Below are 26771 nucleotides of genomic sequence, written 5' to 3' on the forward strand. Positions count from 1 at the left end.
TGGGATTCAATTAAAGGCTTATGCTGCCACTCCTGAAATTTTTCTTTGATAACTATTATTTTCTGTACTTTCAGTCATTTCAAAGCACACGGGAGCTTGTCATTTCCATCTCTATTTTTTCCTCCCTCCGTCCCTCCTTTTCTCTCTCTTTTTTTCTTTTTTAAAATTTTATTTATTATTATAATTGTCTTTAAAAGACAGGTCTCACTATGTAGCCCTGACTGTCCTGGAACTCACTATGTAGACAAGGCTGCCCTTGAACTCACAGAGATCCATCTGCCTGTGCTTCCCAAATGCTGGGATTAAAGATGTGTTCCACCTACACCACACTCACTTATTTTCTGAGGTAGGGTCTCAGATAGCCCAGCCTAGCCTAGAATTCAAAGTGAAGCTGGACTTACCGAGGCCAGACAAGTCCCTGCTTTGTAATGACTAGAGATGCTTTAAAAGGCCTTAGTCTAAGGTTACAGTAGTTAGATTTCTGGTTAGGAAGAGCATTCTGGGAGGAGTCAGTGCTAGGGGGGGCTCGCCTGAACCCAGCCAGCATTCTGAAGAGGAGCAGAGGAAAGTGCTGCTTCTTGCCTTGTGTGCCAGGAGGGGCAGGAAGTGTAGAAAGAGCATTTCCATTTAAGGGAAGGAGACCTGAGGGTGCCAGTGCACTCTTCCAGAGCCAGAGAACCTTTGGAAAGAGGAATGTATGACTGAGGGAGGAGACCAGAAGTATTGGGAACAGTCCGGGGAAACCTATAAAAGAACATGGAGCTAGTGCTAGAAAAGGTTGGCATTCCAGAGCACACACTGAACAATGAGGATGTGAATTAGTTTCCAGGAGAAGGCCACACCCTCGTAAAACAGTCCACAAGGCTGATCGACTGATTAAAACTCCAGGTTTGGGAGTTAGCAGACCCAGAATGCCGCAAGTCTGGAGTCACATTATCTTGGGCTATCTTTAACTAAATAACTATTTACTGCCTGTCTCTGTGTTTTACCTAACGTCTGTGTGACTATCAAGGTAAAACTCATTTTGGAATGTGGCCGCAGCCTCCTGGGCAAAGAGACTGTTATTAGATAAGAGGTTGGAGATACGTCTCAGTGGTGAAGAGGTCGCTGGAATCCTATCCAGAGATTGTCTGCCTTGCTATTGCCAACAATGTTTTGTTTTAAGACAGGGTCTCACTGTGAAGCCTGGGTTAGCCTGGAAATTCACTATGTAGACTAGGCTGCTCCAGAACCCACAGAGGTCTGCCTACCCTTGCTGGGACTAAAGGTGTGGACCCCCAAACTGGACCCGCCAATGTATTTTTTATTTTCTGTTTATTTTGGTTGGTTGGTTTTAAGACAAGGTCTATTTCTATAGCCCCGAGTGTCCTGGAACTCACCGTGTAGACCAGACTGGCCTCCTCCTGCCTCTGTCTTCTGAGTTCTGAGATTAGAGGACTGTTCCACCAGGCCCAACCACTAATGCATTTTTAAAGTACCCTGATTCCAATTTTCTTTGTGCTATTAATAGAAGTGTTGGGTATTTGGGGTAACCTGAATCCTGGTCCATGGTCACTCGTCTCTGGCTCTGTAATGAACTCCTATTCCCTTTGAGGTATGAGCCATACTTTTGTATGTACAGCCCTGATAGCCTGTTCTCCAAATATCATCTACAAAACTTATCACTCATAACAACCAATACAGCTACAGTTTAATTAATATAATTAAACCCTGTGGTCTCGCTGGGCCTGGTGATTCATGTTTGTCATCCCTGGATTTGGGAGTTAGAGGCAGGAGAATTGTTGCAAATTTGAGGCCAGCCTGGGCTATGTAGCAAGTTCTAGAGCAGGCAGGGCAAGATAAAAAGCAAAATTAAAAAGTTAAGATCAGAATATAACCGGAAAAAAAAAAAAAGTCAAGATCAGTACTCCTCGAACCTAGCTGTTTCAAATAATCTAGAGAACCTTCTAATTATGTAAATCCCAGGCAGGACCCATACTAGCCTAGGTGATCAGAATGTCTAAGGAGAGCACAGAAGTTTTCTTTCTTTCCTTCTGAGGCAGGGCCTCTTGGGCTTACCATAAAGCTCAGGCTGTCTTCAAATACACCATTCTCCTATCTCCCCCTTCCACCTCCCAAGTGCTAGGACTACAGGTATGCACCACTACACCTAATTCAAAACTGTAAACGTTTAAAAACTGGTTGTAGTGGACCATTCCTTTAGTCCAAGCATTACAGAGGCAGAGGTAGGTGGAGTTCTAGGCCAGCCTGTTTTACTTGAGTTCTAAATGAGCCAGAACTACAAGACCCGGTGAAAACCAAAACCAAACCAAACCAAACCTTCCCTTTGAGCTGGAGTGGGAGGGCAGCTCGGTGGAACGCATGCAACCTTGGATTGAATTACCATAAAACAAAAACAACCAATCTTTTTCAAACTGTTAGCCCAAAAGATACTTATCTGCTGAAATCAAACCACGTCTAATATATATGGTGTGAAAAAAGCAAGGCAGCTAGGTTGAGATTGTGTCTGTAATTTGTCATTTTGCACGATCCCAGTCTATGCTGGAGATGGTGGCACATTTCCATAGTCCCTGCACTTGGGAACCAAGAGTCCAAAGCTAATTTAGGCCATGAAGCCAGGGGCTGGGATACACGAAACCCTGTCTGAAAAAACTGACCACCACAGCAGAGATGGTTAGGGGTTAAGGGCATGTACTGCTTCTACAGAGGACCCAAGTTCAATTCCTAGCATCAATGTGAGGCAGTTGTGAACTACCTGTAACTGGAGCTCTCAGGGATGTGACATGCATCTGACTATCAGGCACTCAGGCACTTACACACACACACACACACACACACACACACACACACACACTAATAAAAATACTTAAAAATAAACTCACCCTCAGCACCACCGACAAACAAGTATGAAGACCATTAAAATAGCAGCCATGCTTCCTTAGGACCAGAACCTTTGTGGCCTTGAGTTAGCTCGGCTCTCATCCCTACAGCGAGACAATCTACAGTACAAGATCCCTTGCAACTTCGTTTACAAGAGAAAAATCTTTAAGAGAAATAAGCAGGTCAACTCACATAATGTTACTTAAGTTTCGTTTGATCTTTTCACCTCGACAGGGCAGGGACGGCATGCACTTTTAATCCCAGTACTCAAGAGTCAGAGGCAGGTGGATCTCTGAGTGGGAGGATAGCCGGGTCTACAGAGAGAGTACCAGGACAGCCAGGGCTACACAGAGAAACCCTTCCTCAAGAATAAAAATGTAAACATTGGTACAGATTACATCATTTTTAACTTACTACACTGACTTATGTGTACTCAAACGTGGAGGTCAAGGGAGCACTCTTAGGAGTGGTTTTCCTTCTTCCACCATGCGGGACCCAGAGATTAAACTCAGGTCCTCAGGCTTGGCTTACAGACATCTTCACCTGTTGAGCCATCTTATCCGCCGCCAAGACTTTGAAAAAAAAAAAAAAGTTGTTGTTGTTGCTGCTTTTTTTGAGAAGGGTCTCAAGTAGCCCCACCTGGCCTAGAACTCCCGTTGTAACTGAGGATGACTTTACATTTCTGCTCCACCTCCCAAATTCTGTGGTTGTAGGCATTTCTCACCCCCCCACCCCCCCCCACCCCGCTCGAATTACATCCTTTGAGCAATGTAACTGAGGAAGCTCAGTGGGGGCGGGGGTGGGATGTAGCTTACTTAGAAGTGTTCACCTTACAAGCACAAAACTAAGTTCAGGGTGGTGACCTGGAAGATCAAACTCAAGGCCATCCTTGACTGTAGAGAATTCAAAGCCAGCCTGGCTGCATGAGACCCAGTCTCCAAAGAAAAATATACAGAATCCCAAATGCGGCCATAGTGAAGATACTTAAGAGGCCCATAACCATGTCTTGTGAGTGTATAATGGTTATTCATCTAAATAATGACTAAATTAACAACCTTTCCTTCACTCTGGTTCCTCCTGGTATTATTTTTGTGATGTAAGACTGGTAAGGATTAAGCAGACAATTATCACACTTGAAACGCTGTCATGTACATAAACACGATGTGCTACCTAGTACTTTTATGGTGATTTGAATGAGAATGGCTCCCATAGGCTCATATGGTTGAACGTTTGATCCCCAATTGATAGGACTGTTTGGGAGAGATTTTAGAGTAGGCACGGCCTTGTTGGAACAGGTGTGTTGATGGGAGTGGGTTTTGAGTTCTTAAAAACCCAAACCAGGCCCAGTCTCCTCTTCTCTTCTCTTCTCTTCTCTTTTCTTTTCTTTTCTCCTCTCCTCTCCTCTCTCTTCTGTCTGCCTGCTATCTGTGGATCATGATGTAAAGCTCTCAACTACTACTCCTGTTTCAGCCTGGGCTATAGAAGAAATCCTATTTCAAAAATTAATTTAATTTAATCAGAGCCTGGAACAGGAATGGTGGCACATGCCTTTAATTTCAGTACTCAAGAGACAGGGACAGATGGATCTCTGAGTTCGAAGGTAGGGCTATACAGAGAAACCCTGTCTCAAAAAAGAAAAAAGAAAGAAAGAAAGAAATTCAAAATCAGAGCCTGAAGGCCTGTGAAGGAAAAGAGGGATCCACGGTACTGTACCACACAGAGGAAGAACCAAAGCCAAGTCCAGATGGCCTTCCCTAGTCTCTATGTCTCCTAAAAGTGCACACAGCACTAGGCTCAGCAGCTCAGACTAGGTGTGTGACCGGCCTAGCACACTCTATGGGAACTACACTACCCAGCATGCAACTGGAAAGGAGCGGGATTGGGGGGTCTTTTGGTCCGGACTAGCGCCCTCACAGGGAGTTTCATTGACTTCTCTGCTCCTTTCTCATTTCTGCCACCTCCCAACTCTTCAGGCCTCGCCCCCATGGAGAGAGGGAGTGACCACGAGGAGGCCCGCGAGATGCTTCCTCCTTTCCTTCTCATTGGTCCAGCTCAGCTGTCATTCGGGAGCGAGGAGAAGTATGCTTCCTGATTGGTGAGTTCCGTTTGGCGCCAACTAGGGAAGGGGCGGGGCGGCGGCTATCCTGAGTGTGCAGCAATTAACGCTAAGGCCACTTTGGTGGTGAGGGAAGTGGAGGTTCCTTCCCTCTGTGCCGGGTACCGAACGAAGAGGGAGGAAAAAGTGAGGAGAGTTAGTCTGGTCGGTGGCCTCAAGACTCTGGCTCCGCGGAGTTTGTTTGGATTTAATCTTGAGGTTGCAGGCGCCCGCCCGCCTACGGGCCTCGCGGGACAGAGAGAGAAGCACCGGTGCTTGTGCCTGGCGCCTGCCGAGTCCCCGACGCTCGCCCGTCCGCGCCGCTGCCCGTGGCGGCCGCGTCTCTGAACCGCGGGGTCGTGTTTGTGTTTGACCCGCGGGCGCTGGCGGCGTGGCACGCGGCTGAAGCCGGTGCCAGCGGGGCGGGGCCCGGCGCAGCGGAGGCGGAGGAAGACGGAGCGGGAGTCCGGGCAGGCCCGGCGGCGCCATGGAACTGGGCCCGGAGCCCCCCCACCGCCGCCGCCTGCTCTTCACTTGCAGCCCCACTCCTGCGCCGCAGCCCACGGGGAAGGTGCAGTTTGGCGCGTCAGCTGCTGGCGGACTGTCCCCTGTCACCAACCTGACGGTCACCATGGACCAGCTGGAAGGGCTGGGCAGGTGAGAGACTGGCGAGCGATGCCCCAGGCCGCTGGCCTCTGGTCGGCCCTCGGGATGACCTAGCAGGAAGCAGAGTCTGTCCCCCTGGTTCTGGTGCCCGGATCCGGGATGGCCTGGCCAGGGCCCGCCATGTGCACCCTCCCCCCGGGCGGAATGTTGGGCGGGAGAGGCCGTTCGGATAGTCCAGGGCTATCCTCAGCCCGAGCCAGACCGGAGGTCAGGGAAGACTGCTGGGCATCCTGTCTTGTTCACCCCTTTCAGATTTCAATCTACTCTGTCTCTATTCCAGAAAAGTCTTTGGAATCTACCCTTACGGGGGGAAAATGGCCTTCACTACCACTCTTTGCTGAACCACCCGCGTCGGATCTTAGTTTCCTGTAAGCTTTGTTCCTTCTCAACAAAGGGACATGGCATTTTCTTTTCTTGCATTTGTGCAAAATCTATGCAGCCGCTTGGCCCGCACGTTTCTTATATCTACCCATCTACCTTTTTACAGCTATCACTTTTTAAACTAACTTTTCTATATTGGAAATCTTGGTGGACTTAGTAGCTCTACACCACTACCACTAACAAAAATGCTTTTAGAGAAGTTGCTTTTCCTTCGGTGTTGGGCATCTGGCCTCCTAAACGTGCCTTTCGACTTTTCCAAACCCTGAAAAGCTGGGACTCCTGGCCTAGTCACCTTTGCCCTTATTCCTAGCATGGTACCTCAGACTGAGGCTCTCTTAAGGAAACAACCCAGCCTTTGCCACAGGCATGTCTTACAATGTGGTCCAAGGCCAAGCCACTCACTCCTTTCTTTGTTTAAATGCCAACTGGGGTATTCTGGGTGGCCAAGTGTAAGTGTGGGGTGTCCTTGGCTTGGTCTCTCAAGATGGTTTGTGGCAACCTGGCTACTTCATGACCCATCTCCTTTATGTGTCCTTTTAGTCAAGTACTAAAAATAGCTCATGTGGAGGTATTTCTCTTGGTTTCAGTGACTATGAGAAACCAATGGACGTGAGAAATAGCAGCAGTCTACAGAGAATGGGCTCCTCTGAATCGACTGATTCAGGTATTGTCATTACTTATGTGTATGTATGTGCTCATGTGTGTAGGTAGGTGTTTAGATCGAAAGGCATCAGAGCTCTGAGGCTGGAGTTACAGGACATTGTGAGCTGCCTGATATGGTTGCTGGGAACTGAATTTGTCCCCTCTATAGGAGCACCAAGTGCTATTAACCACTGAGCCCCTTATTTTTAAAAGTTTAATTAAATCTATTTATTTTGAGACAGGGCCTCACCATGTAGATCACATTGGCCTCTTGCCTCTTGAGTGCTGTGGTTAAAGGCATGGGCCACCATCCCCCTGACCAATCCAGGCATTTGTTCAGCCTTCACCATTCATTCATCTGGAGTCAGCCATTCTGGAAGTGTCTTGCCTAGGAATTTAATTGGTAACAGTATACATAGAAATTATGATGTGGAGTGACAAACACCCTTCCTTCAGAGGGAAGGAGGGAGCTCCTGAGACAGTTTATGGAGAGAAAAGAGTGCGGAGTCTTCCATGTTTTAAGTGTGTGCTTTTCTATGTATGGATGTTGGCTTGCATGCTTCTCCTGTGTGCACACGGTGTGTACTTTCCTTGAAGGCCAGGAGAGGGTGTCAGATTTGCTGGAGCCGAGTTAACGGGCATTAGCCTGTGTGGTTGCTGGGAATTGAACTCAGGTCCTCTATGAGAGAGCAGTTGTGCTCTTCTGAACCATCTCTCCAAGACTGTTTTTTTTAAAGATACAGTTTCACAGTATACACCAGGTGGGCCTCTTGGAACTGAACTTAGCTGGTTGTATTTTTCATACCCCTAAGTGAGGTATATTTGGGGGGGAAAAAAACTCCACAAAAAGATTTAGGGGTCAGTACTGTCTGAAAAGTCAATCTTGATACTAGCTGGCCTCTTCAATCTTGTTTCTCTGATGGTATTTGCAAACAGAAGAGGGTCCATGGACATACTAAGAAAATGTTGCTTAACACCAGAATGTGTATTATTTTCTAAGAATTTTGTTTTTATTTCTCAAAGGTTTCTGTCTAGATTCTCCTGGGCCCTTGGACAGTAAAGAAAAGTATGTATTCACTACTTTAAATTTTTCTACTTAGTAGGAAAGTTTTCCTTACGTCAGCCTAGTGGCACAGGCCTGTAGTCTCAGCTACTCAGGAAGTCAAGGCAAAAGGATCAAACACTCAAGGCCTGTCTTGGCAATTTAGTAAAACCCTGTCTCAAAATAAAAAGTGCAAACTTGGCGATAGAGCGCTTGTGTGGTGTGTGAGGCCCTAGACAGGGTGAATCCCTAGAACCTCAAAAGAAAAGACAAGAGAAACTTGAGGGTTAGTTTTTGATTGGAATCTTATTACGAAGCCCTGGCTTGCATGGAACTACAAGTCTGCCCGCCTCCTGGTGCTGGGTTAACGGTATGTGTTATCACTCACGGTCAGAACTTGACTTTTGAATGAAGTTCTTCACAGTGGACTAGAGCTCTGCAGTTAGCTGTTTGTAGTGAATTGTTGGGTGCTAGAAACACTGCTGGCAATGAATGTTGCTTCAGGTCAGCAGTTGGCAGGATTTCCCCTCCTGTGGTTTAGCTGTCATTTCCCCAGCTCTACTTTTTGACACTTAAATGAATGGATGTATGTATTTTAGGAGACATCACGGGGTTTTTTGGTTTTGTTTTATTTTCAATGGAGGGTGCTCCTGAGACCAGGAAACACTATTCTTGCCTATGCTACAATGAGAACCTGACATGCCTCTCCTCCCCCTACTATAGGTTGAGCAGTATGAATCTGCTCATATAAAATATCTCTTTATTCTTATATTTATTTACCTTTTGATCTCATTACAGCCTTGAAATTTCCCTGAGGAGAATAAATTGCCTACCTGTAAGTTCCTTTGTTGTTTTGAGCTAATACTAATACCTGTAAACTGCTCCATCAAACACCAGCTTCCCTACGTTTAGGAAATGGACCTTGCTTTTCTACATTCCTGTAAACACACAGGCAGTAAGGCATTACCTAGAGGAACTGTGACTGCCTCTTGTGGACTTTGTACTCAATCTTAGTTTTATCAAACCAGGAAATGTTCTTTTCATACAAATGTTACTAGGGGGTTGGTATGGCCCCGTATTATTACCTGCCAAGAGGGCTACAGGTCTTGTATGATTAGGTGTAAGGCGATTCCGGATTCTGCGTTAGAGCAGTTGGAGCCCTAGGCATAGTTACTGGTTACCTGCTACAGTATGTGGTGATAAGGTAGTTCTTCCAAACCCCGCTTCATTTCTTTAAGAATTAAGGTTTTAGCTGGTATAATAGGTCAAACCTGTAATCTTAGCTTTTGGGAGGCTGAGGCAGAAAGGTCATCTTGAGTTCAAGGCCAGCCTGGGCTTCAAAGTGAAACCTTATCTCAAAAAAAGGAAAAGGAAAACTGGGTCTCCCATTGTGCTTTTCTCTGTGAACTCAATTTCTCTGTCTTACTTTGGCAGCAGAAGCTCCTGGGGTGTAGCCCAGCGCTAAAGAGGAGCCACTCTGATTCTCTAGACCACGACATCTTTCAACTCATTGACCAGGATGAAAATAAAGAAAATGTAAGTGTGGCATCAACATGGCTGGAACATAACCCAGGCTGGAAGTGAAAGCTAAGTGTCAGCAGTTTACAGGTGACATGGCTGGGCTACTGTCTCCATGACTAAGTCACAGACAGACCACACCTGGCCTTTCCGTAGAGAAATCTGAATTTGTATCTTCTACCTCGCTTTGTGGTGCTGGAATTTTGTTAGGCTCCTTTGTGGGTTTCTTGTTATTTTGGTTGTTGGATTTTTTTTGTAAGGTAGCAATATTTATTATGGCTGTTTTAGAAATTAAATAAGATTATATATGTAGAAAATTTAGGACAGTACCTGATATAAATGTTGTTGGATTTTAGTAAGTAGCTTTTGTGAGGAGTAATTACATCCATGAGTTGTTTTATCTAGAAGAGTCTACTGAAGATTTTCCTTTCTTGGCTACAATCCTAGGGCAACTCTAAGCTCATGAAAATCTTATTACTTGTGTGTGGAAGATGTATGTCATTGGACCCATCTGCCACATTTATAACACTGCAGTGATAAGCTAAAATCCAAAGCCATTCATTCAGTTCTGTGGGATCAGAGGATAGGACATGGTCTATCCAGAAGTCCATGTGTGCCCTGCCTGGCTTTCTCTTAAATCCTACAGAGCGTCTTGTCTAAAATAGTTAGGCAGATTGATTGGCTCCGCTCTCGTTCACTCTTTCCATATATTTATTGTTTCCCATTTCCTGCTAATTTACCAGTTGATAGCCTTACAGTCTCTAAGTTAATACAAACCAATGTCCTGTGTGAAAGCAGATTTTGTTTGGCAACTTTGGGAGACGTCATGAGGCATTCTGTGCAAATGGATTCCCTCCCTGTGTGTGGAGCAGTTTGTCAACCTCTCCAGTATGATGGGACCAAAACTCTATGTCTGGCTCTTGACTTCTCCCAAGGTTGCCTTCCTGGAAGCTTTGCTCTAAAGGAATAATAGCATAGATAAAATAACTTTCTGGGGTTTACCTATCTGGCTTCAAGACCTTAGGCACACCATTAACCTGTAGATGTAGTTTTCTTACTTGTAAAATGGGAACAATCAGATTGTATTTGATGATTAAATTAGCTTATGCTCAGAGAGTACTTAATAATACAATCTCTTATTAGCAGTTAACTGTTTTTAGTACTTAATAACAAGTGTGCTTGTATAACTTTTAAAGATAGTCATGCATTCTTCTGTATATGGCTGTTTTGGTTTGGTGTATGCCTGGTGCCTAAAGAGGGTGTCAGATCTCCTGAAACAAATTACTGATGGTTGGAAGCCAGCCTGTGGGTACTAAGAACCAAACCTGGGTCTTTTAGAAGAACTGCTGTCTAGATGGTGGTGGCAGCACACATCTTTACTCCTAGCACTTGGGAGACAGGCAGGTAGACAAGGACCGCATGGTGTACAGACTGAGGTCCAGGACAGGACAGTCATGACTATGGGGAGAAACCCTGTCTCAGAATACCACCACCACCACCACCATCACAATCATCACAGAGGAACTCTGCTCTTTACTGCTAAGGTGTCTCTAGCCTCAACAAGTTTTCATTAGGTTTATTTAGTGAAAGAGAAAGCCTGCAGGTGGGAGTGTGCCACAGTGTGTATGTGGAAGCCAGGTCAGCTTTCCGATGTGTTCTCTCCACTGTGTGGGCTTAGGGATGGAATTCAGCCTTCTCAGCAAGTGTATTTACCTGCCAAACCACCTCACCAGCCCTAGAGTTCATTTTATGGACAGTAGATATTTCAAATTTATTGTTTTGCAGGAAGCATTTGAATTTAAAAAGCCAATAAGACCTGCATCTCGTGGCTGCCTGAATGCTCACGTTCACGAGGAAAGTAAGGACCCCTTTACACACAGGCAGAATTCAGCCCCAGCTCGGATGGTACGTGTTTTGGCTTTTCCACTGGGAGTTCATCATGGGAAGAGAATTTACAACATGTGTGTGTTGTATGAGCATGAAACTTATTCATGCTGAGTCTATGGTATATGCCTACAACCCAAGCATTTGGAAGATAGAGGGAGGAAGACCAGGAGTTCAGGTTATGCTCAGCTCTGCCATGATTTAAGGCCATCCTGGGCTACATGAAATCCTGTTCCAAAAACAAAAAAACAAGTTTACTGTTATTGCTTGGTGGCTCATGTCTGTAAAATGTTTGGAGGCCGAGGCCTGTGAATTAGCTGGGGTTATTTGGCAGGTTAGAAAGTTGCATTAGAGAAGTTGATGCATTTGTCAAAGGACATGTAAAAGCAGGCTGGAATTTAACTATAGGTTGCTCAGTACATGATAACAGTTTGAAATATATATATATGAAACAATATTTTTGGTAGATATTTGGGGATCAGAATGCTAAGATTTTCTGTAACTGCTTGATCATTAAAGCACCTCTAACTATAGATGCCGAGGGTGCAGACTTTAAAAGCCTGTGCCTTATCTTACTGGTTTGGCTTTTGTTTGGATTGGGTGTTCTGTTACTTGCTTTTTTGAGACAGGATCTCTTAGATATCCCTAAGCTAGCCTCAGATTTGCTATGTAGTCAAAGCTAGTCTTGAACTCCTAACGCTCCTGCCTCTAGAATCACAGGTGTTTGCCACTTCACCACATTGGTTTCCAAGGTAGGGTGTGAGTCGATGAGGCGTATGACAAAAGCAAAGGATTGTTTGGCTGTGTTGACACATGTACTCCCAGCTACGACTGCAGCTGAGATAGGATGGACACCAGGGGCACTTAGTCTCAGGGAAGAAAGAGACTGACTACCAGAAGTGTGTGCTGTGGCTTAAGTGGGATTACAGTTGTAAAGATTTTGTTGTAATGTCCAGGACATTACAATCCCTCATTTTAAAACTGGGCAGCTTTCATTTTAGTTTAAATCACGTTTATTTTTAATTTGGTGGAGCAGGGCAGTATGTGCAGCTGTGGGCTGTCTGAGACAGATACTGGAAATTAAATTAAAAACTTCTCCAAGAACAGTACTTGCTCTTACCCACAGAGCTATCTTTCCGAGCCCAGCTTCCATTGTAATCCTAATGAGGAGCTAGGTTAGAAGTCAAGCTTGGTAGTGTGCACCTGTGATCTCAACATTTGGGAAGTGGGAGAAACGTTTACAGGTTTTAGCTCACCCCTGACTGCCCTGTCTCCTGAACTAATAGAGGAGTAGGGTCGAGTTTAGAATGAAATTCCCTTGTTCCCATTGTCTGGCATTACATAGGCATTCCTGAACTCCCTCTGTCTGCTATTTTGTGATCTCCATGACGCTTGTATTTTCAACAGGTTTAGATGCTCACGGCCTTCATGTGGTACAGCTACATGGCCTTAGTTTTCCCTGTAAGACGAGCTCAGGAGCCAGGGAGTCCAGTGCCCTCCTCTGACCACTCAGAGGTTCACACACAGTGCACTGCCCACTCTCCTTTTTCCTTTAAGCAGTCCACCTAAGCATTCGAAGTGGTCTGGAGTTCTTGCTATTTTGTCTTTCAGCTGTCTTCAAATGAAAGTGACATTAGTGAATCAGGAAATTTCAGTCCTCTTTTTACACCCCAGTCACCTGTGAAAGCCACTTTGTCTGATGAGGATGATGGCTTCATAGACCTTCTGGATGGAGAGAATCTGAAGGTACCATCTGTGGGTGGGTGTGCCTATTCATTCTAACCACCCTGCAGGAGCCTGGCTGAATGATTGTTCATTTTGTGAGAGTTCATTGACTCTTCTGCTTGACTAAGTCCAGCAGGGTGGGGGGTCAGATAATACTGGTCAGATAATCTTCCCTCTTACCCTGAGGGACACTAACCAGTCTTAGGAATAGGGAAGGAGGGGTGTATTGAGGTACTTCTGGAACTAAGATACAGCTTAGTGGTAAAGCCTGTGCTTCAGTTGTACAAGGCCTTAGGCTCAATCAATCCCTCGTACCAAAAAAAAAGCCTGCCCTGGTGTTACATGCCAGTAATCTCAACATTCAGGATGCTGAACAGAAGAAGGATCAACATATAAGCCACAAGTTCAGGGCCAGCCAGCCAGTGCTTCACAGCCTCCAACAACAAAACAAACTTACCTAGACTTATCTGGCATTTCTTAGGAGAGTTAGTCTGCTGGATCTTTTTCTTCTTCCCATCCCCTCTCCTCTGCTGGATCTATTTAAAAGCAGTTTTTTCTTCGTCTAGAATGATGAGGAGACCCCGTCGTGCATGGCAAGCCTCTGGACCGCTCCCCTTGTCATGAGAAGACCTACAAACCTTGTAAGTTACTTGGCATGTGGAGTTCTGAGGAGCTGAGTCCTTAATTGACTATGTTGACTGAGACAACATAGAGCTTAGGCCCGGGTTTTAGACTTACTGCTGCTCAAGTGACTAGGTTTTAATCCAAGGTGGTCTGTCTCTTTCACCCTAAGGCCGATCGATGTGGACTGTTTGACTCCCCTTCCCCGTGCAGCTCCACCAGCAGCTGCAGCACTCGGGCAGTGAAGAGAGCAGACCGATCTCATGAGGAGTCTCCTCGGGGTACAAAGCGGAGGAAGAGCAGTGAGGCCAGTCCAGTGAAGGCAGATGTTCCGGAGCCAACGCAGGTTAGTTAGGTTCTCCCATGATCTAGAGTGATCACAGTCTTTGAGCGCTAAACATTTCCACTTGTTCGTCCTGTCCTTGCCAAGTCTTGCTACCATTTTGTTTTGTTTTGTTATTTTCTGAACAGGGTTTCTCAGTATAACTCTGGCTGCCCTGGCACTCACTCTGTAGCCCAGGCTGTCCTTGAAATCCGACTGCCTCTGCTTCCTAAACACTGGAATTAAAGGAGTGCACCACCACTGCCTAGCAAGCCACACTACTTCAATTTGCTTCTGTTCTTTGTTTTTTATTTAGGGGATTGTGTCATTTGTAATTAGGTTTTTTTTTTTTTTTTTTTTTTTTTTTTCCTTTTTTTTTTTTCAGAGCTGGGGACCGAACCCAGGGCCTTGTGCTTGCTAGGCAAGTGCTCTACCACTGAGCTAAATCCCCAACCCCTGTAATTAGGTTTTTATTTTGCTTTGGCTTTTGAGGCAGTGTCTTGTTTCAGGATGGCCCGGAACTTGTAATCCTCCTGTCTCTGCCCTGGTGCTTGGATTACAGGTGCGCACCACCGTACTGCATTCTTTGGGTGCCTGTTCAATCTTTTTGTCTGTCTTGTTAAAGAACTCAGGCATTGTCATATATCTGGAGGTTCCCACTGATCTATAGCGTCCAATACTGTTTTTTGTCCCCTAGATAATCTCATAGGAGTAGCAGTGCTATGTCATAGGCCAGGCGCTGGGTTTAGTCTTGCAGTTACTGCCAAATAGTTTTCAGAGTCACCACCTCAACAGCAGTGTATGAGGTGCATTCCTTCTGTTTCCGAGTAATATTTGGTAAAGTCCTGATCATTTTAGGTGTTTGTATTAGTTTCTTTGCAATTGCTGTGATAAAACGCCACAACTAAGGCAAGTTACAGAAAGGGGTTTGTTCTGGGCTTACGGTTACCATCACTGAGGGGAAGCATGACAGCAAGGCATGGGAGCAGAAAAAGAGTGATTGGGGGTGACATTAGGATTTTTGAAACCTTAGCCCCAAGACTGGACTCAAACATAAAACACAAAAAAGGGAAAAAGAAACCCAGTGGCAACCTCCTCTAGCCACACCACTTCTCCTAAGTTACCCAAGCGATGACATCTATTGGGACCAGATATCAATGCTCCAACTATGGGTACATCCAATTAAACCACCATAGAATTCTTGTGGTCATTGGTACCTGGGTTTGGGGGAGTTCACTCTTCTGTTGCTGTGAGTATGATTGTTTTGTCTGCATGTATGTCTGGGTACAGTGTGCATGCCTGGTGTCCATCCACAGAGGTCAGAAGGCATTGGATCCCCTAGAACTGCAACTACAATAGTGTAACACCACGTGGTGCTGGAAACCACAAAGTGTCCTTCACTGTTGAGCCATCTCTCCAGCCCCTGTTATGTGGGGGGTGGGGGGGTGGTGGTGGTGGTGGTTGTTTAGGGTGCAGGGTTTGTGTTGTTGTGGAAGACGAGTTTATTTGGTGCTGAGGATTGAACCTAGGGCTTTGTGCTTATTACTCAAATTTGTGGTCACCAAGCTCCACCTCTATTCTATCTTACTTTCCTATGCCATTTATTTAGTCAGGTTGGGGTGTAAATACCACAGTGCGTGTGGAGGTCAGAGTACAACTTGGAGACAGTTGTCTTTGCAGAGTTCTTGCTTGTCATGAACTTTTCTTCTGCCTCTACCTCTCTTGTGCTAGAATCACAAACAATGCCCAGGTTTTTGTTTTTGTTTGAAATTTTGTTTTATTTGTGTGTGTGTGTACATGTTTGTGCCATGGTACACAAGAACCTGTCTATAAAATAGAATGGCTCCAGCTTCTTTATTGCTAAACAAAGGACAGGTCTGTCTGCCTCTGCCTCGAGTGCTGGGATTTAAAGCTGTGTATCACCACCACCTGGCACTTCTTTTTAAAATTTCCTATTTAAGGGGGAAAAAACCACGGCAAGAGTGCTGTCTGGCTCTCTAACCTGACTGGCTGGGCTTGGGGGAAATCCTCATGTGCCCACCCGTCTCTTAAATACTATTGTGGTATAAGTCCTGTGCGTGCTGTGGAATATGTGAAGGTCAGAGGACAACTTTCCAGCCTTGGTTTTCTCCACTATGGGTTCCCAGGATTATCAGGCATATATAGGTGCTTTTACCCTCTCAGCCACCTCAGCGGCCTCACCATGTCTTTGAAAGGTTTACTGCTGTCCTTGGAAGAGAGAAAGAAATGGTTCAAAGTCCTAATCTTACTCCTCTTGCCTCTAGATTACAGTTCTTGGCATGCTCACACAGTGGTTCCTTGTGTAGCTGTTGAGCAGAAGCACAGAAGGCCATTTAGTTAGAAGCAATCCAAATGATCTTTACAACTTGAATTTTGTTTTCTTACAAAAAAACTTCCTTATCAGAAGTTCAGGAGCTCTACCTCGATAAGTAATTATGTGCTGTTTTGTGAGACATGACAACGGTCTTCTAGTATAGTGATAGGCTCAGGGTTTGGTTTGTTTTTTTGTTTTTAATTTTTATTTTTAGGGCAGATTAGCCCTGGCTAGACTCAACATTGTGCCAATCTCTTGATATCAGCTCAACAGTTTTCATTGTGAACAATAAAAAGGGGAAAGTGCTGGTATATTGGCATGCTGGTGGTAATCCCTATGGATTCTGAGTTCCAGGCCAGCCAGAGATACATGGTGAAGCCCTGTCTTCAGAGAGAGATGGGGAGGGGGTTCAGAGAAAGTCAACTAGTTAATAAATAGTACAGAGCTACCGCTTTCCTTGTGATTCAGTCACAGCACCAAGTCTGTTACTCACTACGGGCATTGCTATTTCAGTCTCCTCCTCTTGGCATGGTAAGGGTAAATAGCTTTACTCAAAACCCTGGTCTCATTCTCTACCTTGGATTTGTTACAGCTTCCACACCAGTCTCTCTCCCTGACATCTTTCCCCAAAGGAACCATTGAGAACATTTTGGACAGTGACCCAAGAGACCTTATAGGGGATTTCTCCAAGGTAACTGCAAGCAGAGCTCCTCCAGTTGGGTGGTGCTGACAAGGGGTGCTAGACCCCCACTTAGCCCTTCTCCTTCCGCACAGTGGCCCCTGGGGTGCCTCCAAGGTTTAAGAGGAAAAAATAAGGAACAAGTTGAACTTGTTGGGATGAGGTACATGTTGGTCATGAGACTGATGCTGGCTCAATGGTTTCTTACATGGTTGGCCACCTTTACTCTGACCCATATTGCAGACTTTCTGGGTACTGGGCTTCTGCCTATAAATATAATATGCATGAGTAGCTGCACTCTGAGTGCTTGTGTGGATACCGTGTCTTAGAAGGTCCAGATTTGACCCTAAATTGTTGCAGATATTCAGAGGCATGGCCAGAGAGGGATTAGGCTTTAAAGGAAGTCATGGTGACCTAACATGGAGTAAGAGTAGCAGGCTGTAAGAAGTAGTGGGATCTTTGAACCTGTTGCTGCCTGGCTGGTTTCCTGTATGGTTACCCACCTTCACTCTGACCCATGTACCAGTTTGTCTGGGAAAGTCTGAGCCTGAGCTGTTGGTATATCAGTCAGGTGGGTTTTGAAAGAACAGGCAGCTAGCCAGATGGCCCACACCTTTAACCTTAGCGCTTGTAAGGCAGAGGCAGACAGACTGAAACCAGCCCGGTCTGTATAATAACTTCAAGGACAGTGGGGCTATATATAGAGACCCTGTCTTTTGGGGGAGAGAGAGGAGGGGGGTTGGTAACATGGAGTTTAAGGGGGAGAAACAAGCAAAGCCCTGTGTAAGCTTCGACTTGAGTCAAAGCTATTGGTCAGGGGCTGGGGATTTAGCTCAGCGGTAGAGCGCTTACCTAGGAAGCGCAAGGCCCTGGGTTCGGTCCCCAGCTCCGAAAAAAAAGAACCAAAAAAAAAGCTATTGGTCAGTAGCAGGTAAGCTATAATTCATCCAGTTCTTCTCTAAGTAGCACTGAGGTTTTCGTCTTTGTTAAGCCTGGGCCAAGATGGTCCTTCCATTCTCACTACCTGTACCATACTGGGCAATCAGGTACTCATCAGATGAGCAAGTTGGTTCACTTTCCAAGGCTTGCTCTCACCACCTCACCCAAACTGATCCAACTGTGCAGTTCTCCTGCCGCAGCCTCCCAGTGCTGGGGTTGTAGCACACAGCACCATGCCCACTCTCTCTGCTTTGATTTGTTACAGAGACTCATAAGTTGGCCTCAAAGCTATACTCAGGCTGGGGATGATCTTGAACTCCTATCCTCCTCCCAAAGGCTGTTGTTACAGATCTGAGTCACACTTGCTCTCCTCCGTGTAGCCCTGGCTGTCCTGGAACTCATGTTGTAGCCCCTACCAGCTTTGAACTCCAAGATCCACCTGCCTCTGCCTCTTCCCACACCCCAGTGTTGGGACTAAACTTGTGTGCCACTGCAACTGAGCCTTCCTCACTACATTTAAACGATTTTTTTTTTCATACTCTGGCCATTGAGATGAGAGTTCCTGGTAAAAACAGAAGGAAAAAATGCCAGGTGGTGGTGCTGCTACTGCGCACCTTTAAGGTCAGCACTGCAAAGGCAGGCAGGTCTGAGTCTGGGACAGCCTAGTTCACAGACTTGAGTTCAGGATGGCCAGGGCTACATCAAGAAACCCTGTCTTGAAAAACAGAGCAAAACAATAACAAAAAAGCCAGAGGACGAAGGAAATCACCTGTGATTTCTGTGTTCAAATCTAAAGTCAGGATTTCTAGTTCTAAGCCAGCCTGGTCTATGTGTGTAATAAGACTGCCTTAGACTATAAGCATAGTGACTTACTTTAATTGCAGAAGCTAAACTGACCTGTGTAATGAAAACACGTCTCCTTAAACAATAATAATTAAATATCTAGATGTTAGGTGCATAGAAAGGTAGTTAGCATATACTATTTGCTTATGTTTGTTTCTGGGTTTGTTTTTTGTGCTGCTTCCTACCAGCCAGGCAGCAGGATAAAGTTTGGATAAAGCAGGATAATATTTGGAAACTTTCACATTACCCTAAATGTCTTCTGTTTCCTTTTCTAAAGGGTTACCTCTTTCATACGGTCTCTGGGAAGCATCAGGATTTGAAATATATTTCTCCAGAAATTGTAAGTCAGGCTTGTGGAACCCATTGCACTTGGGGAGCTGGAAACTTGTTATCTGATAGCCAATAAATGACACCCTCCTCCCTTTCTTCTCTTCATAGATGGCATCTGTTTTGAATGGCAAGTTTGCCAATCTCATTAAAGAGTTTGTTATCATTGACTGCCGATACCCATATGAATATGAAGGAGGGCACATCAAGGTTTGAATTCTTGAGATGTATTCTCTTGGGAGTCTTAGACGGTGGGATGTGACATCTCTTACCTGACAGTGATAATTTAAAACAAGCCAATGAACATGAACTGAATGAATATTCCCACCAGTTCCACTTCACTCCTTCATACTGTCCTGTTTCAGGACATTTCCAAGTGGCATCCCTGATGTCTAAGCTATTCAGTGGGCCACAGTGTCTGCTGTCTTCACAGGGTGCCGTGAACTTGCACATGGAAGAAGAGGTTGAGGAGTTCTTACTCAAAAAACCTATCGTGCCTACTGACGGCAAACGTGTCATTGTCGTATTCCACTGTGAGTTTTCATCTGAAAGAGGCCCTCGAATGTGAGTACCACAAAGAATAAGGCTTTGGGCGGAGGCTCCGTGACAGTGGAGAACAGTCGTGTGTGCTTTCTTCACTGGGGGCATATGTCATAATCCTAGCATACCAGGCATCCATCTTACTGCACAGATCACAAGTCACTCCAGTGCCTCAGTCTACACATTATGTGTTTTTATAACATAGTTTCCCTCAGTAGTACTTCCTATCCACTGGCTTGTCTTTCAAACAGCCCTTCTTTTCTTCTTCTTCTTCTTCTTCTTCTTCTTCTTCTTCTTCTTCTTCTTCTTCTTCTTCTTCTTCTTCTTCTTCTTCTTCTTCTTCTTCCTCTTTCTTCTTCTTTCTCCCCCTCCTCCCCCTCCTCAAAAAAAGGGTTTCACTGCGTAACCCTGGGTACCCCTGGAACTCACTCTGAAGAACAGGCTAGCCTCAAACTCACAGAGATCCACCTGCTTCTGCCTCTTGAGTGCTGGGATTTAGACACCGAGCCAAAAAGGGTTTTTTTATGATTACTATTTATTTTATATTTTGTGCAATGCCACACCATAGTGTGTGTGTCGAGTACAGAGGACAAATTAAGTGTGTTCTACCATGTGCATTTCTGAGTTGTCGAGTAACTTTTACTCATTTTGCTATCCCAAACTTTTTTTTTCCCTTTTTTGGTGGGGAGGGGTTCAAAGTATGGGTTTCTCTGTTGGGCGCTAGATGTCTTGGAACTCACTCTGTAGACCATGCTAGTCTCCAACTCAGATCCACTGTCCTTTGCCTCTGGAGTGGGGGATGAAGGCCTTCAACACCTTTGTAATATCAGCAGGGGTTCAGCCTCTTACCAAGTGGCTCACTATTGGTCCTTTATATTTTTACTTCTGCTCTCTAGTTCCCCGCTGTACTGAGTTCTACTTACTAGTCTCATAACATCCTTTAAATCCAAGCAGTTTTTCCTTAAGCAAAAGACAGAAAAGTCTGAAGATTCTACTCTCAATTGTTGATAATGGTGGCGCATGCCTTATTCCAGCCCTGGGAAGCTAAAGCTAGAGGGTCAGGAGTGTAAGGCCAACCTGAGCTTCATGAGACCTGTAACAAAAAAGCAAACTAACTTCCTGTCAGGTTAGGAGTGTGGTTCTCTAGTATCTGTGAGGACCTGGGTTCAAGAGCAGGTATGATGGCACATGGCTTTAATTCCAGCACTCAGATTCAAAGTCAGTCTGGACTACACAGGGACATAGTGAGATCCTGTCACCAAAAACAACGAACAAAAAAGCCAAAACCAAAAACAACAAAACACCCCAAATTTAACACATGAAAGGTAACACCTGAGCAGGGCCTGAATATTCGCACATGAATGGAGATATGGGGATCTGCATCCTCTCAGGTTTTTATTTGTTATTTTAGCAATAACAATATAATAACCAAAACTATCTTTGTGGAGGTCACATTTCAGAGTAGATAGGAGGCAGACAAGCATTAAAAAAAAACAAAACAAAACAAAACACCTTAGAATTATGTAAAATGTTCAGAAGTCTTTCAAAATGAGGTGGAAGCTCCTGGGCAGGGCAAGGAGACTAGGGAAGGGTGACTGAGATGTGGAGGAGCACACACTGTAGTGTCCTACACTAAAGCACAGCTTGCACACCACACTGCTTGGGCAAAGTACAAAGAGACAGGACAGCACAGGGTTCTAGTAGCTCCTGGGGAAGTAGAAGGCCTAGGCACAAGAAGGAAGAATTATATCAGGTGAAAGGAATTGAATGGAGGGGCCATAGGACAGAGTGGAGAGCGAGCTGGCTCAGAGCTACTGCTGCAGATCGGAGGCAGGCGGAAGGAGTACCTGGACACCACCTGTGTTTCCCACTCCCTAACTGTGCCCTTTGTTCCTCTTCCCTAGGTGCCGATATGTACGAGAACGAGATAGGCTTGGCAATGAATACCCCAAACTCCACTACCCTGAGCTGTATGTCCTGAAGGGGGGATACAAGGAGTTCTTTTTGAAATGCCAGGTGAGATGTCTGAGCATGTCTCTACACGCCCTGCTGGACCAATGGGTCGGTTGTGGCTGCTGCCTGCTGGGGTCTGGTCTGGGGACACAATATGCATCTGTTACACACCAGACTCCTGTGGAACTCACTGGCACTTGCAGCTGTAGGCAGAGGGTGTCAGTAGGCGTGTCTTGACTGTCCTCTCCTATTCCTGTAGTCTCACTGTGAACCCCCCAGCTACCGACCGATGCACCATGAAGACTTTAAAGAAGACCTAAAGAAGTTCCGCACCAAGAGCCGGACCTGGGCAGGGGAGAAGAGCAAAAGGGAGATGTACAGTCGCCTGAAGAAGCTTTGAGGCCAAATGGCAGTGACCTGAGCTTCCCTCCGCCCTGTCCCTTTGTCCCTTTGCTGTAGAGCAGTAAGCAAAGGGGCCAGCTGTACGGCACCTGGACCTTCCATGCCTTGAACCTCCTACACTCCCAGGTTGGAGCCCAGGGCATCCTGCCGTCACACTCTTCTGTGAGAGTCCTTCCCTGTCAGGACTGTCTGCCAAAGCTGGACAAGCTCGGCACAGGCTGGCACAGGCTCGAGTCTAGTCTGGAACGCCATGTCAGGCTGCTCCGACTAAGCATCCCCTGAAGAAGTGCCCAGGCCTCTCATGAGGGGAGAGAAGCCACTGAAGTGCTGCTGGCCAAATACCAAAGATAGGCTGGAAGGGAGAGGTCCTCATGGATGACTCTTTAATTTATTCAGCCTCATCAATTATTTTATTATTGTTTTAATTCCTCAAGACTTTTACTTTACTGCTTCAAAGTCAAAATACTGCCATTCTAGGTAGAGTTTTATCATCCTAGGAACTACCTCTACTTTTAATTTAAAAAAAAAATGGGGCAGGGATAAGAAAAAAGGCAAACCTGTTAAGTGTGGGCAGCGCAAGGAACTCAGTCACCCCTAGGAGGCGCTGTAGACTGGTATTGCTGCTATTCAAAGTCAAGGACTGAGATGCTGGTCAGAGCCTGCACCAACCAGATCCAGGCTTGGCTACAGGACATAAGCTAACCTTCCCAGACCTACTTCTGCCCTTTGTGATGTCCTTCGGGGAGAGTCTTGTCTGTACTCCTGGTCCCAGGTCCCCGTGACAGTGACTGGTGTGGGAGTTGCAGGAAGGCACATCAAGCCACCCCCCAGGCCAGTACTGGAATGCTGAAGTGTACCCCAAGGTGGGAGTGGGGAGGCATGGAAAAGTGGAGTTCACAGAGTAAGGGAGGAGTATGCCCACTGAATGTCCTTTAAAAAAAAAAAAAAAAGTCATTTTATGAGTCAGAATATCCAATCAGTGTTGGGTGGGCACCTAAGCGTGAGCAGGGGGCGGGAAGCCCGGGCTGTTACAGACGACTGTAGAATTTCTCAGGAGGGCGTAGTAAATTTTGAAGTCAAAAGTTCTGGGTTTATCATGTTTTAATTGAGGGACAGAGTGGTGAAACACATCAGTTACCCCCTAATCTAACCCCGTGGAAGTGAGGCTCTGGGGAATGCCTCCCATCTAAGGAGCTGGCCCGTTTTGATTCTGTCAGTGTCCTCGGGCACCAGCCTCCCTGCCATCTGTGCTCCATTGGGGTCTAGCCAGGTTTTTCTTAGGAAGAGTCTCCCCTCTTAACCTCTGCTTTCTATTCTGGGGGTGGGGAGGGAATCAATGATATTGAAGATGGCTAGTTGCTTTGTTAAGGGTTTGAGTTTGCATTTGGCTATAAAACAAATCTTGTTAAAAATATGTGGAGAGCAAGGGAATGAGCAGCCTCTTCCCAGGTGTGTTGAAGTATGTCCTAGTTGGCCCCTGGTCTGGTTTGTAGAGATTCTGTTAGTTGAATGCCTTCAAGGAGAATGAATGGCTTTCAGATTGTACCAGCTTAGCTAGCATTGTTAACCAACTGTTGCAGGCTCTGCAAATAAAAGTGAACTTGAACCCATGTTCTCTGCCTAGTTCCTAATGTATTCAAATGGGAGTTTGATTTGCCTTCGGGGTTCCAGGGTCATATAACTAAACTAAGCCAGCATATTTCTTCCAGAGTTATAAAAAAGATTCAACCTGCCATTAGATATTGCTGAAACAATCCCCCAAAACAGGTATGAGATGATGGCCTTGCTTCTCTTAGGGGGAGCAGTGTGCACCTTTATTCCTGTAGACAGGTAGACTCTGAGCTCTAGGCCAGCCAGAGTCATGATGAGACCTATCAGAATTTCCTTTGACTGCTCCATGTGGTCTTATAGCCTAGTCCTTGGAGATAAAGGCCCAAGGATTTGAGTTCAAGGCCAGCCCCACATGATGGAGAAGCAACTCCACATATGGCATATGTGTTCACACCAAGTAAGTTAACTTTTTATATAAATTCCTTCAACTTTAGCACTTATGGGTGAAGGGAAGAGGGTACCCAGTTCAAGGCCAGCCTTATCATTTTAGTAAGACTTGGTGTACCTCTGGTAGAGTATTGTCTGGCTTCTTCAGTCACGCATGCCAGTCCCTGAACAATGGCAGGCGTTGGGAAAAGGGGCGGAGAGAACCTCAGTAAGGACTGGAAAGGCGGTCTTTATTCTGACAACTTTTTTGTTTGATATTTCAAAAGGAAATATTGGGGGTAAATGAGGGCTATGACAGCAGATGGACCGGGATGGGCGACCAGGAAGCCTTCTCAGCTCTATGTGTTAAAACCTAAGAGCTTGGGCAAGCAGAGACTCCTAGAAGTGCAGAGTGCTTGGCTGAACTAGGGCTCCCAGAACAGCACAAACAGTCCCCCCTGTTACCCGGAGAAGCTTCCCCAGCTGTCCAGTCAGACTCTGCTCACTGGTCTCCCCTTTGTCTTCTCAGATTTCAGTCAGCACTTCAGGCTATGACTGCTGCCATAGCTACACTGTGGCCACCAGATGGTGATGGTGTCATCTGGTTAGTTCTCTCAGAGCTGTCTTGCAACTCCCAGAAAGGCAGCTGAGATGAAGCCTGGGCCTTTGCTGTAGCTCAAGATGACTTGGTTGTTATTCCCCAGCCCCTTATGGGGTATTCGAATGACACAATGGTGGGATCCACCTCAGTCTTCTCCTGTTTAATCAACTTAGTATTTCTAGTTTATGAGTGGTGGTGTTTTGCATGCATGCATGTCTGTGTGATGGTGTCAGACTCCCTGGAGCTGGAGTCAGACAGTGAGCTGCCTTGCAGGAGTTGGGAATTGAACCTCGGTCCTCTAAGAGCAGCCAGTGTGTTCCTAACCGCTGAGAGCTCTCCAGTACTACTTCAGCCTTTTTGATGTCTAATTCCACAAACTACCTGGGAGGCTAAGACAGATAGAATTTGGAATTTGGGGCAAGAATTTATTTGAGATATATAGGTGCTGCTTTCTTTAAAGCATTTGCCTTTCTTTCTTTCTTAGAATAAAATAAATTCTTAAAAAGAGAATCACTAGTCCAGATAAGTTGGAAACGCCCACATTAAACAACTTATTTGGGGTTTGGTCTGTCTCCAAGGCCTCTTAGAGAGCCACTATGTGTTGGTTTGGTTTCGTGCTGATGCCGACTGCCCACGTTTTATGAATGGGAACACCCAGGCTCCATTACTCCATTAGTTCTTGAGTTCCTCTCGTTACTCATTAACAAACGGTGCGAGTGGGAGTAGGGCCTTTGCTCTTCAGTTCCAAGTCCCAGACTCTCTCCCAACTCTCTCTCGCCTTCAAGTCGCCTTCCACAGAACTCTGCTAGCGAGCATGCTTCCTGCCTGACTGGACGGGACTCTAGGGAGTCACTGATGGATGGCTTTGCAGCTGGTTACTGGGACAGAGCCCTGTGTCAGAGTGACTCAGCTTCAGCCTGGGGACTTGTACAGCCTGGGTCAAATTGAGAGACCCTCACTCAAAGAATACGATGGAGAAAGGTTTTGAATCTGTTTTTTTCTTCTTTGCTAAAATACTTGCACAATGAATGTTTTGTCACAGAACATAGAACAGTGCAGTCTGGAGGACAGGTCAAAAAATTAGGGTGGGGAAGGTATGCTGGGGATTGGGGTAGGTACCATTTACCGTGCGTGCATGCGTGCGTGCCTGCGTGCCTGCGTGTGTGTATGTATATGTATGTGTCTGGCCTCGAACACACAAAGGTCCATCTGCCTCTAGAATGCAGGGAGGAAAGGGGAAGGTGTGTACCATCAAGTTCAGCTTGGGTTTCAGTTTTTTGTTTTTTGGGTTTTTTTTTTTTTTATTTACCGTCTCTGGGCAACGGCAGCCAGGAATTCCCATGGGGCTTAATTTTCTAACTCGTGGCTGGAAGACCTTGCTTTCCTTTCTTCTCCTTCCTGCTGGGTCATCATAGGAGAGTTCTGAATCCAGAAAGAGGCTGGACACTTGATCCCAAGTTTGACATGGAAGAGAAATGATCTGGGCAAAGCCTACCTCCTGGCTACTCATGCCCCCTGAATGTCATGTCTATTTCCAGACCCAGCTGGTCATGCCCCAGCATTCTGTTGTCCTGAGTCCCAGTCCTGGCTAGGTTTATGCCGTCATTCAGCTGAAGTCCATGATCTGCCCTCTTGATCTTGGGACACACCCTGCTTCTCCCCTGCTATATGCCCCATACCTACCCTGGCCAGAGGGTAAAAAGGGTAATGCTGGTGGAAACCAAGTCGCGTCACCTGCCTGGCATTTGTCAATGCCCAAACAACTGGGTGTGCAGGAAGCAGAATGACAAGCCTTGACAGCCAAGCTACATACCTACCGTGGTAGGGAAGCTGGTCAGGCTGGGCTGAAGTAGGGTGCGGTGTCTGGCGTGGAAGTTTCGTAGCCTGCCTAAACATCTGGTTGGCTCAGAAGGTCCGGATGTGCTGACAGGTGGTAGATAGCCCAAAACACAGGCTGCTGAATATCTCATGGCCCCAGGATTTGGTGAGCGTGGAGGGATGGGAACTTGAGGCTTATGACCCCTAATAGAAAGATAAATAATGGGGTGACTAGAGAATTAAATGACGTACTTCGTGCCACTCCATTAAGTCCTCAAAAAATCTCAAGCGGTTGATCTGAGCCCAGCAGCCAGGGTAGAATCAATGTCTGATTCAACTTTTATCTTCCACCTATCTGCAAAACAACAAGCAAAAAAATCAAGATAACTATAAAGAAATATTTCAGTGAGTCCTCCTCGTGGAGTCTTTCCATTTGCAAATAAACAAGCAGGCCCTGAGGAGAGGCTGTGATTCAGCACACCTGGCCAGCCCAGGCTGAGGCATGCAGTGACCGCCCGGCCTGCAGCCTGGTCTATATTCTGGTTTACCAAGCTGACTTTCCACTGGGCTTTCCTCCCTCC

General features: G+C 45.9%; 1 protein-coding gene across 3 annotated transcripts; it reads left to right on the forward strand.

Annotated features, from left to right (window-relative positions):
• Nucleotides 1-5023: 5023 nt before the first annotated feature.
• Nucleotides 5024-23406, forward strand: Cdc25a (cell division cycle 25A). 3 transcript variants are annotated; one of them, XM_032910710.1, is made up of 15 exons: nt 5026-5632; nt 6610-6686; nt 7688-7730; nt 8505-8541; nt 9141-9242; nt 11010-11129; nt 12720-12854; nt 13400-13474; nt 13627-13800; nt 16704-16802; nt 18850-18912; nt 19011-19109; nt 19333-19463; nt 21344-21455; nt 21652-23406. In XM_032910710.1, the coding sequence occupies exons 1-15, from the start codon at nt 5463-5465 to the stop codon at nt 21790-21792; spliced, it is 1578 nt and encodes a 525-aa protein (XP_032766601.1). In that variant the 5' UTR covers nt 5026-5462; the 3' UTR covers nt 21793-23406. The 3 variants fall into 3 exon arrangements, with proteins under 3 accessions (XP_032766598.1, XP_032766599.1, XP_032766601.1); XM_032910707.1 differs by lacking the exons at nt 21344-21455; nt 21652-23406 and adding an exon at nt 19596-19688 and having other exon boundaries at nt 5024-5632; nt 19333-19511; XM_032910708.1 differs by lacking the exons at nt 21344-21455; nt 21652-23406 and adding an exon at nt 19596-19688 and having other exon boundaries at nt 5024-5632; nt 9144-9242; nt 19333-19511.
• The last annotated feature ends 3365 nt before the right edge of the window (nt 23407-26771 follow it).

Source organism: Rattus rattus, chromosome 8 (genome assembly GCF_011064425.1).
Source record: "Rattus rattus isolate New Zealand chromosome 8, Rrattus_CSIRO_v1, whole genome shotgun sequence".
Lineage (NCBI taxonomy): Eukaryota > Metazoa > Chordata > Mammalia > Rodentia > Muridae > Rattus > Rattus rattus.

What these genes read in the sequence shown, in the direction of transcription:
- Cdc25a (XM_032910710.1), top strand. Translation starts at nt 5,463, where the DNA reads ATGGAACTGGGCCCGGAGCCCCCCCACCGCCGCCGCCTGCTCTTCACT. An exon ending in ATGTTCCGGAGCCAACGCAG is followed by an intron (nt 13,801 to 16,703) that starts GTTAGTTAGGTT and finishes GATTTGTTACAG; the next exon opens with CTTCCACACCAGTCTCTCTC. An exon ending in ATGAAGGAGGGCACATCAAG is followed by an intron (nt 19,110 to 19,332) that starts GTTTGAATTCTT and finishes CTGTCTTCACAG; the next exon opens with GGTGCCGTGAACTTGCACAT.